Genomic DNA, 17496 nt, shown 5'->3' with positions numbered 1-17496 from the left:
TTTTTTATCTTTTGAATTGTGGGTAGATTAAAAAATAAATTCTAGTAAAAAGATTGCAATAAACTTAAATGTTAGACCTAAAGCTTTTTCACTTGAAAAAATGTAAACATTGTTTGTTTAAGCCCGCAGGGTTATGTGATTAGAAATAAAAACAAGCACCAGATCTATATGTAATATAGTTCATTAGCCACAGAGCAGAGAAAGCCAATCCAGCACTATTTCAGGTATGTAGCGGATCTGTTATTAACTTGAGCAACTCTTTACATTGATCCTACAGACTTTACAAACCAAGCAAAACATATTTGGCAGAATTCATTTATGCTCACAAATAAAAACACAATTTCAGAGGCTCTTTCTATTTCATAGGTTCTTTGTGCATTATGTGAAAGAGTAATAGCTTTCAAGCTATCTAGAAAGGATGCTGGGGAGAAAAAAAATTGGGTAAAAAATAACTAGTGCTCCATCAAACCTTTTCATTACATTCTACATTACCAGTGAAAGCAGTTTTAACAACATCAAGGAAGATGTCACGAATATCTCTATATGCAAAGATGTCTCCTTTTTCCCGATAAATGCAGTGGGCTTGATGCCACATCTTTTCTATTACTTCTTGAAGTTTTAGTACTTTCTCTATCACTAAGGGTATGTGGCTTAATCTGGAAATCTGCAACACAAATTGTTCGTTTTTTGCACCATTTACCAATATACTTTTACTCCATTCACAATTCTTGCATCATAATACTTAAGAGCTTTGCTCTTTCTTAAAATATGAAAGTAGAATAAGGGAAATATGGTTAAAAAGTGAGCTGCTAAACTAAAACAGTTAATAGCTTTTAATTTATATGAGAAAGTAAGTGTTAAGATTGTGCTGCTAATTTTTTTCAGATACTTGTTGAGCTACTTGAAGCTTTGCCCATTTGCCACTTATTAAGGTAATTAGGTGAAAAATCAGAGGCTATATGAGTTGAAATGAGTATTGTATTGTATTGAAATAGCATGGACAATTCAAGTTATGTTTTTTTTAACCCCTGTTGAACTTTGCATACAGCAAATGTTAGTTTTTCACTTAAGATTCCTATTTTTTTAGTTCTCCAAGTGTAGTATGACATAAAGGATATTGACAACTAGTAGGTCTTATTCTTGTAGCTACAGATCTCAGTTTTGGATGCTGTGCAGTCTATACCTCATACCTTGTGACATATTTTGTCATTTTCCAAATGCACATGTATCTTTTTTTAGTAAATTTTTATGAACACAAAATACATCTTGTTTGAATCAATTGAGTCAATTCCCTGATTATTAGCTTCTTACATCTGGAGGCATATTGACGAGGTGATGCATTCAGCAGGGATTATCCTCATTGTGGTATAGTATCTTTTGGAGAATCTGCATACTTGAACTTCTATATCCGTGATGGCGAACCTATGGCACGCATGGCCACAAATGAAGCCATTTGTTAAGGCACGCAAGGCGTTGCCCTGTCAGTTCCAACACGCATGTGCAGCTGGCTTTGGCTTTCATTTTCGGCCATTTTTTGCCCTTCGGAGGCTTCCCTGAAGCTTCTGGAGGACGAGAAATGGCCCTACGGGCAACCCGGAAGTTCGGAAATGGACTTCCGGGTTGTCCATAGGGCCATTTTTCGCCCTCTGGAGGGCCTCAGGGGAGGAGGTTGTGTCATCCTCCCCATGCTCCTAGAAAGCCTCTAGAGCTTGGGGAGGGCAAAAAACGGGTTCATCGCGCGCAAAAAGTGGAGGGAGGGTGGGGGTCACACGCACATGGGCTGGGGGTATTGCATGCATAGAATTATAGACACACAACCCCCTGCGCTCCCCCCACTTTTGGCACGCGATGGCAAAAAGGTTAGCCATCATTGTTCTATATGAATGCAATTAAGATATGCAGAAGTCTCTTGCTTATCATTTCCTTGTGGTCTCCTACAGTCTATCTCTGCATATAAGCCAACAGTTGCTTCAGAACTTTGGAATATGGCCATGTGAAATTCATGCTGACTATCTGATTGCTCCTGTATGATTCCAAAGCCCAATATGTAGCAATTAGCACACTTTTATGTATTACAATTTCATATTGCTTTAAATTTTCAGAAGTTACCAGTCTTTAGAAATGTGAATGGGGAAAGGAGAAGTTTCTTGAAGTGTGGAAAGAGCTATGTAATGTTGGCTTCTAAAAAAAGTAAAGCACCAGAACTTTTTAGATTGTCATTTTTTTACCTCATTCTTGATTTTTTGGATCATTTCTTGCTCTTCCTCTTGTTCAAAATTGAAATTTGTCACAGCACGACTCACTTCTCTGTTCAAAGAAACAGTCATCTACATTTTCATTTTATTTATTTAGAATTTATGTTTATGTCATCCCTCCTCTCAGGAGCATTTATTTTTAACTTTGCTGAACACAGCTTCTGATACACTTTTTCTGTAAATCTGAGGCTAGTGCAATACTACAGAAACGTCTTGCTACATTTGCAATTAAATGTTCAATCCTTCCCCAAATTTAGAAAAAGGTTAATCCCAGAGAAAACAATTCCATTATTAGGCCCACACATCTTTCAGGTGTGTGGGGCTAAGTTTCCATCCCTCCAAGTTAATAGAGCCTGTTATCACTGAAAACCCTTGGACATCAGAAAAATTCCAATTATTTTCTTTTTTAGATATCTCTGTAAACTTAGATGAGATAATTCTTGCTAGTCACAAGGGTAGATCTTCTGGAATCTCATAGCTTAACTCAGTGCTACAATCCTGTGCACAAGTTAGTTGGCAATACATTTCATTGGCTCCAATAACAGTAGACATTGACAGAATTGCACAATGCATACATTGGAAGTATTTTAATTAATACCGTAATGCCTATCATCACTTAACTAAAGTCTATGAATGGTATTTACTGAAGATCCATTACTGTTGAAAAGGAGCCTGTATGATAGTCCTTGACTTAACAACCTTAATGGAGCCTGGTCCATCATGGTCATAAGTTGTAACAACTGTAAAATGAGTCACCCACACAACCAATCTGATGTTATGACCTTTTTTTGTGGTGATTGTTAAATGAATGCTGCATTCATAAAATGACCAGTATGGTTGTTAAGCAAATACCAAGGTTGTTAATCCCACCAGTGTTTCACTATGATCTAGTTTTGTAGTAACCAGAAGTAAATGCATGATCCTGTGACTACAGGAGGCTGCAAGTGGCCATAGATGCGAGCAACCAACATGCACTCCTGGGGGTGAGTGAGCAACTGTGGGAACTTCAGAACGAATTCATAAGAAGTTCCAGGGAGGTCCATCATAACTTCAAACAATCACTAGGCAACCTGTCATAAATAGAAGACTAGCTATAATTGACTAAACTGCTCTCAAATAATAACATGTTACGGGCAGGATTCAAACATTTCATCAAGTCTTGTCTTGCTTTATAAACTATAATTAGTAGGATTTGTGAGTCACAAACCATGGTTTAAAAATCACAGTTGGCAATACAGGCCATTACTGTCCTATCCTCACTTCCCATTACTATAGGAATAAATCAGTGCAGTGGCAAGGGACCCTTACATTTGAAGAATAAGGGGGTATTTTTTTCAAAGGTGTAATAAAACATGCTGGTTGAGGAATGCTAGAAGTTGAAAATGCCACATATCTTACAATTGCCACGATGAAGAAACATAGCCCCTATAGAATGTTCTCGGAGAAGGAACTTCTAAACACATGAATCATCTATTTTTTTTAAAAAGTAACTTACTCTTTTACTTTCTCATTTGGTTCCAGTATCATTCTCATCAGTAAAGTAGCCCGAACAGTTTCATCCTGCATTTTGAGAGTGATGATACTCCGGCAGGCTTCCCTCCGTACTCCAGGATCTTCTTCATAATGAAGGGCCCAGAGAAGAAGGTCTTTTAGGTAGGGACTTGCCTCACCTATCTGACCCAAAGCTGTCAGAAAAGAAAATGATATAGTTGCTTTGACGTTTTATGTCAAGAAGATGAGCTTTTGGTCTCTGATCCAGTATTTGCCAGTTATCTGAATAGACCTATATACAGGTAGTCCTCAACTTATGACCACAATTGAGCCCAAAATTTATGCTGCTAAGTGAGAAATTTGTTGAGTAAGTTTTGCCCGGTTTTACGGTTTTTCTTGCCACAGTTAAGTCAACCGCTGCAGTTGTTAAGTTAGTAACATGGTTGTTAAGTAAATCTCGCTTCCCCACTGACTTTACTTGTCAGAAAGTTGCAAAAGGGGATCACATGACCCCAGGAAACTGCAACCATCATAAATATGAACCAGTTTTCAAGCATCTGAATGTAAATCACATGATCATGAGAATACTGCAATGATTGTGAAAAATGGTCATAAATCACTTTTTTCAGTGCCGTTGTAACTTCAAATAGTCACTAAACGAACTGTTGTAAGTTGAGGATTACATGTATTCTGAAATGAAACACTACTCTTAACAGAAGCCAAAGAATGTTACTGAAGAGAACCTTCACTGGAAATAAAGAAGTGATAATATATTGATCAGAGGTGGGTTGCTCTCCTGGCCAGCCTAGATCGCTGCTGGTTCTGTGACCCAAGCCAAAGTACCACTACCAGTTCAGTCAAACTGGGAGCAACCCACCTCTGACTTCACTGAAATCAAATGTTTTGTAAACTACCTTCTAAGCCAGCCATTTCAAATAATAAAGTTCACATCTACATGCAGGTGGTCCATTTTAATTACCTCATGAGAATTCAATTTACTGCCCAGTATGGATCACTTGCTGTATCTCTATAGATCACACGTTGGGAGCCATAAGGATACAGTTGTTTGATTAGACTTGGTAATCACAGCACATTTAAATCCCATTATTCCAAGTGGGCCTAGGCCAAGCATGGTTATCCTGAGTCCATGCCACTCACTTGTGTACATACACACACACACACACACGTACACACACACACACACACATTCCATGGATGCAATGCAATACATACTTCCTAAAAGTCTTATACAGGATATAAGAAGATCAGCTTCCTGTTCTTTTACTGACAGACTAGATAAGATTTTGACAAATAAGATAACATCCAAAATTACAGTTGCAAAAACAATTTACAGATAGGTTCAACCCGTAATAAGAATTCTCAACAGTTTAATAGTACAATACCTCTGATAGCAAGAGCTTTGATTTTCCATAAAGGATCAGTTTGCATGATCTTAAAAAGGCATCTTAGTACCTGTTCAACAACAACGACAACAAAATCTGTTGACTGATGCAGAGCCTTATTCATAGATCTTTTTTTTAAAAAAAAAATAGGGTTATTCATATTAAATAACATACATAATTTATCCCAAATTAAAAGCAGGAACTACAGAACCAAGACTACAGTATCAATTATAGGCATACACAACAAAAGCTTATGAAGGTAAACACAAATAATTATGTATTATGACTTGCTAGATACTGATAAATCCCTGACTCATCCTTCTTGCTAAAAGAAAATTGCTTTTTTATATGAAGATAATGGATTCACTTAATGACCATGACATGCATTTAACGACCCCTGCAAAAAAAAAGATAATCAAATTACCTGCAGTCATATGATGACCGCCTTAACGACTGGCATGACTTATGATTATAATTCCAGGATCAATTATGGTCATAAATTGAGTACTATCTTTAATGCATTTAGGCCTTCAGCAAATAAATGATATGGTTTAAAAGATAAGTGCCCCCACTTAGTAATATGCCCTTTCTTGTATGTGTAAATAAAGCACAAATCCAGAGCACAACGTACATAATTAGTGCTGACTTGATGGGGATACATCAAAAGGCACATTCATTCTAAATAAATATCCAGTGTAGATATAGAATTGCATATCCTGTTATATAATCCGACAAGTTATATATCAGGGGCTATCCACAAAGAAGAGAGAGTTAAGCTATTCTCCAAAGCACCCGAATGCAGGGCAAGAAGCTAATGGATAGAAACTAATCAAGGAGAGAAGCAACCTAGATCTAAGGATAAATTTCCTGACAGAACAATTAACCAGCAGAACAACTTTCCTCCAGAAGTTGCAAATGCTACAATATTGGAAGTTTTTAAGAAGAGATTGTCAAGCATTTGTCTGAAATGGTATAGGGTTTCCTGCCTAGGCAGGGGTTTGGACTAGAAGACCGCCAAGGTCCCTTCCAACTCTGTTATTCTATTCTATTATATGCAGAAGACTGGTTCTGCTCGCATATTTTCTTTACTAAACTAGAATATTTTTTCATTCACAAGCAAGTTTGATTGTTCTATTCTTAGACCAGAGTAATGTAACTCTGAGAATCTTGCATTCAAGAATGGAATGTATTTATACTTTTGCATACAAATCCTTTATCAAACATTTTAGTGAACACTCACTGTCTCTTCTTTAATCTGAAGTGCTCCAGCTGCCCAGCAAGCTTCTTTTCGGACAGCTACAAAGTCATCAGAGAAACATTGAAGAAAGCCAGGGAGCAGCCTGGCTGTCATGAATTTCAGCCAACCAATCAACGAAAGAGCTTCCACTTTCTTCCGGCAGTCTCCCCTTTTTAGATTCTCTCTGAGAGGATAAGGATGCTATTATGATAAGATCACTTGATTTATGCATCCAGGACAAAATAAAAGAAAATATATTACTTAGCTTTGAAAGCTAAGTAATAATACACAACAACTTCAATGCAAGTTGAATCAGTAAACGTATTTGTCCTCATGCTATTAGTTGCTATGTTTAGTATAAATAATTATATACCAATCAAATTTTAGGGATCCTAAAATGTTTTAGGAATCCTTTTAAAAAACATTGGAAGACATATGTGCAAACAAAGGGTAAGGGCCTTCCATATCTGACATACAGTATATGACAATTATTTTTTGTTGTCACATTTTCTTTCTGCCATCTATTGTTCTCTTCTAGTGTATTTCTCCATTTTGGGGAAACATTTTCATGAGGTACAAGGCTACAGGAATGCAAGAAAGCTATCTTTCCTTGCAGGTAACAGAAATTCAGGCCTTTCTGCATGAAAAACCTTTGCACAAAACATGAATATCTTTTTCTTTTTATTATCACAAAGAACAGGCCGTATCCAGTGGTGGGATTCAAATAATTTCACAACCGGCTTTCTGCCCTAATGATTTCTTCCAACAACTAGTTCACCAACTGCTCAGAAAGTTAACAACCGATTCTCCCGAAGTGCTGCTAACTGGCTGAATTCCACCATTGGCCTTATCATAATATCAATGGCAGTTTGCATAAAAATACAGTATATCAATGTAAGATATCATTTCTCGTGTTAGGATATTATGGACTCCATAATATGGAAGCAGTTTGTATCCAATGTGATATCCTACCACATATATTTTGCTGGGTAAAAGTACAGATACCACAGGTGATGTTTGATGCTCACCTCAGCTGGTCATGGACTTGTTTTCCAAGTTTCAAATGTCCCAAAACCTTGGCAGCTGCCTGGCGTACCTCAATTTTCCAATCTGTCCACATTAGTTGGACAATTTTGTTCTTGAGGTCCTATTTAGAAGACTTTATATAAGTCAGAAAGTGACTTGATATAACACACGTAACAGTTTTTTTTAAACCCACCTTTTTTAAAAAAGAATAATGTGTCATTTCTGATTTTAGTAGCTCTGTGGGAAACACTTTCAGAGATAACCATATATAAAGACCGAGTGCTTCCCTCAAGCAGAAAATGTAAGAAGTCCAAAGACTGCTTTTTGTCTTTGCATAGGAAATAAGAGAAGGAAATGTTTTTGATAAGCCTCTTGCCAATATCTACCAACAATAATAGTTCAGTTTATAAGCCTTGTGTGAATTATATTTTTACGAAAGGTATTTTCCTTTTGCTCAGGTAAAATGGAATCTGCAATAAGCTATCAAAAAAATAGCATCAGCAATATTTTTTGCATTTCCAGTTCACGGAATGAAACATACCTGGGTGACGCTCCCTGGAATACGAGACAATGTTTTACATGCCAAAGCCCGATGCATCCATTGATAGCTGTTCAATTCTGATGCCAGTAAACAATGAACCAAACCCTGAAAGCATTCAATTAATAAGGAACCTAAAAATACTTCATAATGTGTTTATATGACATTCTATACCAGTGATGGCGAACCTTTTTGGCATCGAGTGCCCAAACCAGAATGTGCGTGCATGCATATGCATTGGCGCATGCCGGAGCGCCAGAAACCCAAACACCAGCTGGCCGGTGCACATGCATGCACCAGCCAGCTGGTCTTCCGGTTTCTGGCAATGCATGCGTGCTGGCCAGCTGGTCTTTGCGCGTACCGAAAGACCGGAAACCTGAAGATCAGCTGGCCAATACGGCATGCCAGTTTTTTGGCTATTTTCTGGGCCATTTGTGGGCTGTTTTCAGGCTCCTTTTCAGGCTGTTTTTAGATGATTTTGGGGGCATTTTTCACCCATTTTGGCGGACAAAAATAAAATAAAAAACAGCCTGAAAATGGCCCGGAAAACAGCCTCAAAAGCAGCCTGGAAAACGGCACCCTGGAAGATCAGCTGGCTGGCATGCATATGCATGCTGAAAACCAGAAGAGAAGCTGGTGATGGTGCACGTGCCCACAGAGAGGCCTCTGAGTGCCACCTCTGACACATGTGCCATAGGTTTGCCATCACGGTTCTATACATAGACAGGGAGAAAGGGGGATTTATAATTCATTGCTCAAAAGGGTATAAAGGGTATTTTTAAATTAACATATCTTTTTAAAAAAGCACTTTTATGATTTCTATAGTATATTGGTATCAAAGAGTATATTTATAACATTTATGTACATTTAGTGTGCAAGTTCAGTTTTGCTGTTGAAGATTAACTTGCTAACAATGTGCATTAATGCCATAGTTATTTCTGTTGACTCTTCACATTAGTTGAGCAATGAAAAAAGGAAAAGGAAAATAGCAAAGCATTTAGTATGTAGGCGTGTGTGCGTATTCATATGTAAACTCAAAAATTACTTTTTTTTCTTACATGTAAGGAAAAATCATGATTTCCCCAAATGACAGGTTCATTTTAAAATAATTAAGTTGTTGTTGCAATCTGTTATTTGAGAAGAATTTGAAAGGAGTTTTGCAGTTATTTTTAAACTCATATTCATTGTGTGTAAAATCGATTACCCTTAAAGAGTCATAAGTGAAAAACCAAAAGAATTTTTTTTTAATTTTGCCAATCCATTATATCAACTGTGGGTTTAAATTAATTTTACTACCTGTTTGCTTGTGCATGCACATGCGCTTGCACACTTGTGCGACGCTTCTGTGCATGTGCAGAAGCATCTGGGTGGGTGGGCGGGGGCCTTGCTTGATCCGGGGTGAACCGGCCGAAACCCACCTCTGCTTTATATGCATAAACACACACAAATGCACAGATGTAAAAAGAAAGAGGGGAAAAAATAAAAAATTAAGAAAGGTAGATGTTATGTTAGGATCTGATCATTTTCTATTAATTGAATGGCTGAGCTAAGCTAACTTAATTGAAGATAAATGGCAACGCTGTTGAATTCTAGGCTGATACACTGATTTAAAATTTATTCCACTGGTTTAAAGCAAAATATCTTCCTTACTGTACTACGTTTGCTGTCTCACTTGCCTCACCCAAAACTACCCTGTTTCCCTGAAAATAAGCCCTCCCTGGATAATAAGTCCAACCCAGCTTTTGAGTGCATGTGCTAAAATAAGCCCTCCCTGAAAAATACACCCCCCCTGAAAATATTGCAACACAGCAGCAGCCATGAGGTGACCACGCTCGCTGCCTCCTGTGCACCCCAAAAATAATAAGACCTCCCAGAAAATAAGGCCAAGCGCTTATTTCGGGGGTGAAAAGAAAAGACTCTGTCTTATTTTCAGGAAAACATGGTAGTTTAACCTGAAAGCAAAGGGAAGAGGAAGGAGAAAACAAAAGGAAGGCACATTAGACACACTAATAAATGAAAATAAGAACCGCGACATTACGGTAGCCTGGCTCAGAACTGGAAGCTAAGAATGATATTTTTCAAATGAGCACTCCACTGTCCATATTATGAAAAGAAAATATAATACAAGAACAGTATGATGACATTCCACAATTTTTTGGAGCTTCCTGATTGGTGAGGTCCCAAAGGTAGGCTTTTTGGATGACAACCAGGGGTGGGCTGCTGGGGGTTCGCAGGGGTTCGGGAAAACCTCTAGCTAAGATTCTGTGCAGTTTGTAGGACCCCCAAATCCCACTCCTAGCTGGCCCCGCCCACCTCACCCTGCCCCTCCCAGGAGTCCCCACGTGGTCTGTTTTGGATGCAGGTAAGTGCAGGCCACGCACGGAGGCTCGGGGAGGGCAAAAAACAGGCCTACCAGAAGTTCGGTCTTGTTTTGGGCTCCTTATGGAGCCTGGGGAGGCTGTTTTCACCCTCCATGGCCACGCCCACCCAGCAACCTGGCAGAGGACTCTTTGCTAAAAATTTTGAAGCCCACCCCTGATGACAACCATTTTTTAACCTTTTGAAGAAATTGGCCATAGTGATCTTTCTGCAACATGCATGTGCCAAGTGCCTAAACATTGGTAAAATCTTGAAGCTGATATTCCCTGGTGGCCTCCCACACAGGCCAATTCTATTTTGCTTGTGAGCTCAACAAGAAAGATGAGGTACGGCCCCGGCTGAGACACTCGTGCACAATATGTGCATCCAATAATGATGGGCAAATTGATTCAGAAATCCTCAGTGGCCATACCGATCCTGTCCTTCCACCACATTCTTTTTCCTGAGTGTTGATACTAACCGTGTGTTTGCTGAGCCGAGCTAACAAAAGGCATGCCTGTTCTTCTGAAGTATCATTGGTTTGATCAAAAATCTGAGACAGAATCCTTTTCACTACCTCGAAACTGGTAACGCCTTCCAGTGCTAGAGCTTGAGCTGCTGCCCAGCTGTCTGCAGAATTACCTAACAAGAAAATGAGAATAAAGGCAGAATCCCCAAAAGATTCTACTCAGTGACAGCATAGATAGATAGATGATAGATAGATAGATAGATAGATAGATAGATAGATAGATAGATAGATAGATAGATAGATAGATAGATGATAGATGATAGATGATGGATGGCTAGATAGATAGATGATAGATAGATGGATGATAGGATAAAAATACAGTAGTCACGACCACAATTAAGCACAAAATTTCTGTTGCTAAGCGAGACAGTTGTTAAGTGAATTTTGCCCCCTTTTATGACCTTAACCGTTGTCAATTAAATTGTTAAATTAGCAACACTAATTGTTAAGTGAATCTGCCTTCCCCATTAACTTTGCTTGTCAGAAAGTCGCAAAAGGTGATCACATGACCCCGGGACACTGCAACCATCATAAATGAGAGTCAAATTGCCAAGTATCTGAAATGTGATCATGTGACCTTGGGGACACTGCAATGTGAAAAACTGTCATAAGTCACTTGTTTCAGTGCCATTGTAATTTCAAACGGTCACTAAATGTACTGTTGTAAGGACTACCTGTACGTCATTTGATCTACTTCTAAAGACAGCAATGTAATTAACCAATCCTGTTGCTTTTGAATGGAGCTTAATGATGTTGTACAGGAAAGGCACAGGGTGTTTGGAGGTGATTCATGTCCCCATTTCTGCTTTAGCTGGATGAGGGCCCTAGTCTATAGAACAGTCATGACTAACCTTTTTCCCATCGCGTGCCAAAAGCGGGGGGAGCGCAGGGGGTTATGTGCCTGATCCCCCGCACATGCACATGCGACCCCCACTCTCCCTTAGCTTTTGACACGCGATGGACCCTTTTTTCGCCCTCCCCAGGCTCCAGAGGCTTTCTAGGAACCTGGGGAGGGCGAAAACGCCCCACCCACCCCCGGAGGCCCTCCGAAGGCTTCAGGAGGCTTCCCTGAAGGCTTCAGGAGGCTTCCCTGAAGCCTCCAGAGGGAGAAAAACAAACTTCTGGCTTCCACGTTGGGTTGTTCTTTGCCCTCTGGAGGCTTCAGGGAAGCCTCCGAAGGGCGAAAAATGGCAGAAAATGAAAGCCAAAGTTAGCTGGCCAATGCACCTATGTGCACTGGAGCTAACAGGGCAAAGTCTTGCGTGCCCTAACAAATAGCTTCGCGTGCCACCTATGGCATGCATGCCATAGGTTCGCCATCATGGCTATAGAACATAAAGCAGATGCCCTTATTAGAGGGATGCAGGGACCATTAGTTAAGCAAAAGGGGCCAATATTTTTTTAAAATCTGGAACAGTGGGATAACATTCAGAAGCAGCTCAGGCGGACTCTTCTCCGATTCATTGGTGTATAAGAAGGAGAAGAAAGTACACTCAAAGTCAAAACTGTAAGATTCAGGTATCATAGCTAATGTCAGTAAAAAATGTGTTAGCTTTCCCATGGAATTGATTTCCTGGTCTGGTCTGCCCAGTAGGCCTGACATCAATCTTGCAAATTCGATTGAGCAGTGCCTCCTTCTGTTTCTTATATGTCAGTGAGGCATATACATGAGTTGCATCTAACTGTAATCTCTTTGTTTGGGACTTAAGAAATAGGTAATGGTTCCTGCCTGTCTCTGTTGGGGTCACTTTCTTGACACTCTTCCTAGCTTAGCATATATCCAAATATTGTTTGCTGGAGAAACAAATTAGCATGGCCAATAAAAGAGAATATTTGTAGCTCAGGCTTGACATGAGGGGTCCTTGGTGCTCTCTGAGCTTGGTTGTTTTTTTGCAGATGTTTCATTACCCAAACTAGGTATCATCATCAGTGCTAGTCCTGAACTTCATCAGACTAATGATATTATCAAGTTTGGTTAATGAAATGTCTGCAAGAAAACAACCAAATTCAGAGAGCACCAAGGACCCCTCAATTATCATGTCTTTATGGATTAGTGACATTCATACGGGGGGGGGGGGGGAGATGTATACTAACCATGTACCAGAGCTTTCTTCATGATAGACTGCGCCTCTGGATTTGGTTTCCACATGGCATAGAAGCATACTGCAGCTGCCATTCGTACATGTGCATCCGGGTCAAACAGAGTTTTGCGCAGTAAGGGCTTTATTTTTTTCGGTATATCCTTAATTTCTATGTCCTTTGTGAAAGCATCTAGTCCTATTACTGTGGAAATCAGCACAAATGCATGATGAAACACTGCCGTATTCTAAAAATATATTTATGGTATGTTAAAAATTAATAATTAGCATTATAAATACATTGCTGCAAAAGTTTTGTAGCTTTTAAAAGATTTTTGCCTCCTAATGGTTTCAGAAAGGTTTTGAAATGTGCATTACAAATGGCATGATTCTCTTCGGAGATAATGGAGAGAATTAAAAAATAAAATGAAGTAAGTCATTGTGCGTTAAAGATCATTAGAGTATTTCTTAGCTAAGCTTTGGAATGTGTATCCCAAATTAGAGTAGAGTAGAGTAGAGTAGAGTAGAGTAGAGTAGAGTAGAGTAGAGTAGAGTAGAGTTGGAGCATTCACAACTCTGGAGGCTCCTACTTTGGAGAATAGCTTGATTCCCTCTTCTTCGTGCCAACCCCTGAGATATTAAAACACAGCTATCATGTCACCCCGAGTCCTTCTTTTCATTAGATATACCCAATTCCAGCAACTGTTCTTTATAGATTTTAGCCTCCGGTCTCCTAATCATCTTTGTTGCTCTTCTCTGCTCTCTTTCTAGAGTCTCAACATCTTTTTTACATTGTAGAGACCAAAACTCGATGCAGTATTCCAACTGTGGCCTTGCCAAGGCATTATTGTGCATTAATTGCAGTGGGGCAAGAGGATAGCATCATTATTTATTTATTTATCAAATGTAAGTAGGGCCCACCTGACCATCTAAGAGACTCTGAGTAGTTTACAAATAAAACCCATAAAATCCATGCAAAGAAGTTAAAAAGGCAAGTTAAAAAGGTGGATGGAGCGCCCTCTAGCAACCAACCACTTCAGTTGTTGCATACCACTATTGAATCCCCATGCTAATTGACAGAGCCAAGTCATCATTATTATTATTATTTATTAAATTTCTATAATGCCCATTTTCTCTAGAAGCTGACTCTCATAGTTCAATAATAAAATATATATTTAAAAATGTTAGAAATACAAAGTCAGTTGCTAGCATATTTGTTTTAAATCCCAAATTTTATATACTGGAACTTCTGGACCCAGACAACCTATTGATGTGACTTAATGGTTGTACTTGCTTATAACAATAGTTCAAGATTTTTAAACTATAATCAGCAAGGTATAACAGGCTAATTCGCATTCACAAAAACAATTAAGTACATTATAGCTCTATATAAAATTCAGTATTCTTTATATTCTGGAAATATAAGCTCCTGTGATATTACATCATTTTGCAAGACTGTAAATCTCTCCTAACATTTCATAAAAGCTAATGCAAGAAAATATTTTTATAAGAACTCACATAACATTTCAGCATTCTTACATGACATTTTGTAAAATGTTGCCTCTTTTTTGCAAAATCTCATAACATCATCTGGGAGATCTTACAGGAACTTGCTGAAATTTTGCAAAGTTAGGTAGTTTTGCAAGATTTTAAAACAGGTTAATTTTGATTTAATTTACAGATCCATCTCAGGGTTAAGATTAAATATGAACTAGGGCTATAAAAGTCATTTCCTTTTATTGTCCTGATATAAAAGTACAGTTAGTCCTTGACTTATGGCCACAATTGAGCCCCAAATTTCTGCTGCTAAGCAAAACAGTTGTTAAGTGAGTTGTGCCCCATTTTTCAACCTTTCTTGCCACAGCTTTAAGTGAATCACTGCAATTGTTAAGATAGTAACACAGCTGTTAAGTGAATCTGACTTCTCCATTGACTTTGCTTGCCAGAAGGTCGCAAAAGGGAATCATGTCAACTCGGGACACTGCAACCGTCATAAATATGAGTTGCTAAGTGTCTGGATTTTGATCACATGACTATGGGGATGCTACAACGGTTGTAAGTGTGAAAAACTTTTTAAAGTCACTTTTTTGCCATTCAGTGCCATTGTAACTTTCAATGGTCGCTAAACAAATTGTTGTAAGGTGAGGACTACCTGTAGTATCAAATGCACACAGAAACCTAATTGTTTTCATATGCATTCTGTATGATTGCTTGAATTACTAGTCAATGGTATCATCCAATAGATCACCTATTCTGTAGGTGTGGCCTGTTTTGTGGGAGTGGCTCTGCGATCATGTGACCAGGTAGGCATGGCCAACTTGGAAAATGTGGTGAAACTCACTTAACAATGCTCTTGCTTAGCAACCAAAATTTTGGGCTCAATTGTGGTAATAAGTTCTTTCTTTCTTTCTTTCTTTCTTTCTTTCTTTCTCTCTCTCTTTCCTTCCCTCCTTCTGTCTCTCTCTCCCTTTTTCTTTCTTTCTTTCATCTCTCTCTTCCACTTTCTTTTTCTCTTTTTTCTTTTTTTCTTTCTTTCTTCCTTTCTTTCTCTTTCTCTATTTCTGTCTCTCTCTTTATGTGTCTGTGTCTGTCTGTCTCTCTCTGTGGCTCTTTGTCTCTCTCTGCCTCCCTCCCTCTATGTCTCTCTCTGTCATTCTCTCTGTGTGTCTGTCTGTCTGTCTGTCTGTCTGTCTCTCTCTCTCTGTATCTCTCTCCTCCCTCCCTCTGTGTGTGTGTGTGTCTGTCTGTCTGTCTCTCATTCCCTCTCTCTGTGCCTCTCTCTGTCTGTCTGACTGTCTCTGTCTGCCTGTCACGCACGCACGCACGCGCGCACACACACACACACACACACACACTGTGGTCACCTTGTTGAGTGTTCCAATCACATTTGAAACACTCAACAACTGGCCTGTATTTATGGTTTTTTGCAGCATTCTGCAGTCATAGGACCAAAATATATGGTTAAAAGTACCTGGTAGCAGCAGTTTTCCCTGGGGGGCTAGGCAGAAGATCCTAAGACCGATGCCACCACATCGGCCCTCTTTGGGGACAGGTCCTCTTCAGAAGGACGAGGCCTCGCTGGCCCCCTTGTGTTCATCTTCCAGCCATGGCCCCACGCCGTGGAAAAGATAGACCCGTGCATGCCCCGCACAATTACAGGCCTGGAGAGTGAAGCCTCTGCACAAGCCCAGGCAAGTGAGAACAAGTTATGAAGGCTTTGGGATGAGGGACGGAAACTTCGCTGCAGGACAGTAAAGCTCCGTCCCCCAGAGGCAGCAGGACTAAAGCCCCTCTCCCAACTGGCCCTCTGAGGGCGAGGGATCCAGCTGCCCCACTGCCTCTGGCTTCCCTCCGAGAGTCTCTGCTCTCTGGGGCTGTAATTGTGCAGGCTGTGAGTGAGCGCCTATGTTTTCCACAGGGGGTCGTGGATGGGCTCCGGAGTCACTCCGGAGTCGCGGATGGGCTCCTGGAAAACATAGGCATGTGCACACAGTCTGCACAATTACAGCCCCAGAGAGCGGAGATTCTCGGAGGGAACCAGAGGCAGCGGGGTAGCCGGGTCCCTTGCGGGGGAAGCTGGAGCAGAAGGTTAAATAAACAAATTTGGCTTCACTTCCTTACGCGGCAAGAGAGAAAGTTGCCTGAGACGCTGCTGGGAGAATGTCTGTTAGATAGGGTAATGAAGGCACAAAAGGCAAGTGATGACAACAGCTCTTTATTAGGTCAAGTACAGGCATCCACTGACTAGGGTCTGGCAGCTCCCCTTTTTAAGGGGAAGCTGCCCAGCTCTTCAGCCAATCAGGGTCTCTCTGTTCTGCCTGAAAGGAGAGGACCTGAGTGGAGACTGCGATTGTCCTTGTCAACAACTAGAAAGGGGGAGTATCTAACACCCCTCCCCCCTAGGATGGGACATCCTAGTGAGTGACATAGTCGCGCAGGTAGGCGGCCTCTAGGTCGACCTGCTGGACCTGCGCAGTTCAGATGGTTGTGTGTCCTCACGCTGGACGGTCGGACCCGCTCCTTCTCCGGACTCGTCGGACGGGGACTCCTGGAACCTTTCGGAGGTCTCGGCTGGTACCGTTGTTCGAGGACTTGCCCGTGCCCCGTCGGCGTCGGCTAAGTCCCCGAGTCCTTCCGCCGCAGTCTGTGGGGGGTGCGGCTCGACCTGCGCTGGTGTCGGTGACGTTTGCCAGCTCTGGGAGTTTCCTACCCGTCCCCGGAGTTGGTCGATGTGCCGCCTCCAGTGTCGTCCGTCCTCGAGCCTGACGGAGTAGGATCTTGGGCCCGATATCCCGACGACGGTCGCGGGCATCCACAGGGTTCCCCCTGTGTAATTGTGGGCATAGACTGGGTCTCCGATGGTCTCCGATGGTGACCCGTCAGGCTTGACCGGAGTCACTATTGGCGTTTCCCACCGGGCGTGATCGACGGGTTCGAGAATCCCCTGGCTCACCAGTTTATCTATTTCTTTATCGATTTTAGGTCGGAGCTCAAAGGGCACTCTCCTGGGTTTGAGCCGAATTGGGGCCACGTTCGGGTCTAGGCTAAACGATATGGGGTCCCCCTTGTACTCACCCAGGC

At 40.8% G+C, this 17496-nt stretch overlaps 1 protein-coding gene across 1 annotated transcript in view; it reads right to left on the bottom strand.

Annotated features, from left to right (window-relative positions):
• HEATR4 (HEAT repeat containing 4) overlaps nucleotides 1-17496 on the bottom strand; it is a gene marked incomplete at its 5' end in the record, with an annotated part of 43400 nt that overhangs the window by 10482 nt on the left and 15422 nt on the right. The window contains 9 exons of the mRNA XM_081943724.1: nucleotides 493-664; nucleotides 2229-2307; nucleotides 3751-3940; nucleotides 5150-5219; nucleotides 6390-6570; nucleotides 7415-7533; nucleotides 7954-8058; nucleotides 10790-10950; nucleotides 12932-13120. Of these exons, the coding sequence (XP_081799850.1) occupies nucleotides 493-664; nucleotides 2229-2307; nucleotides 3751-3940; nucleotides 5150-5219; nucleotides 6390-6570; nucleotides 7415-7533; nucleotides 7954-8058; nucleotides 10790-10950; nucleotides 12932-13120 (1266 nt within the window). The remainder of the gene's footprint in view (nucleotides 1-492; nucleotides 665-2228; nucleotides 2308-3750; nucleotides 3941-5149; nucleotides 5220-6389; nucleotides 6571-7414; nucleotides 7534-7953; nucleotides 8059-10789; nucleotides 10951-12931; nucleotides 13121-17496) is intronic.

Source organism: Natrix helvetica, assembly GCF_964273705.1.
Source record: "Natrix helvetica genome assembly, chromosome: 1".
Taxonomy (NCBI): Eukaryota; Metazoa; Chordata; class Lepidosauria; order Squamata; family Natricidae; genus Natrix; species Natrix helvetica.
The sequence above is the reverse complement of the archived record's forward strand: the minus strand, read 5'-3'. Positions and strand labels throughout refer to the sequence as shown.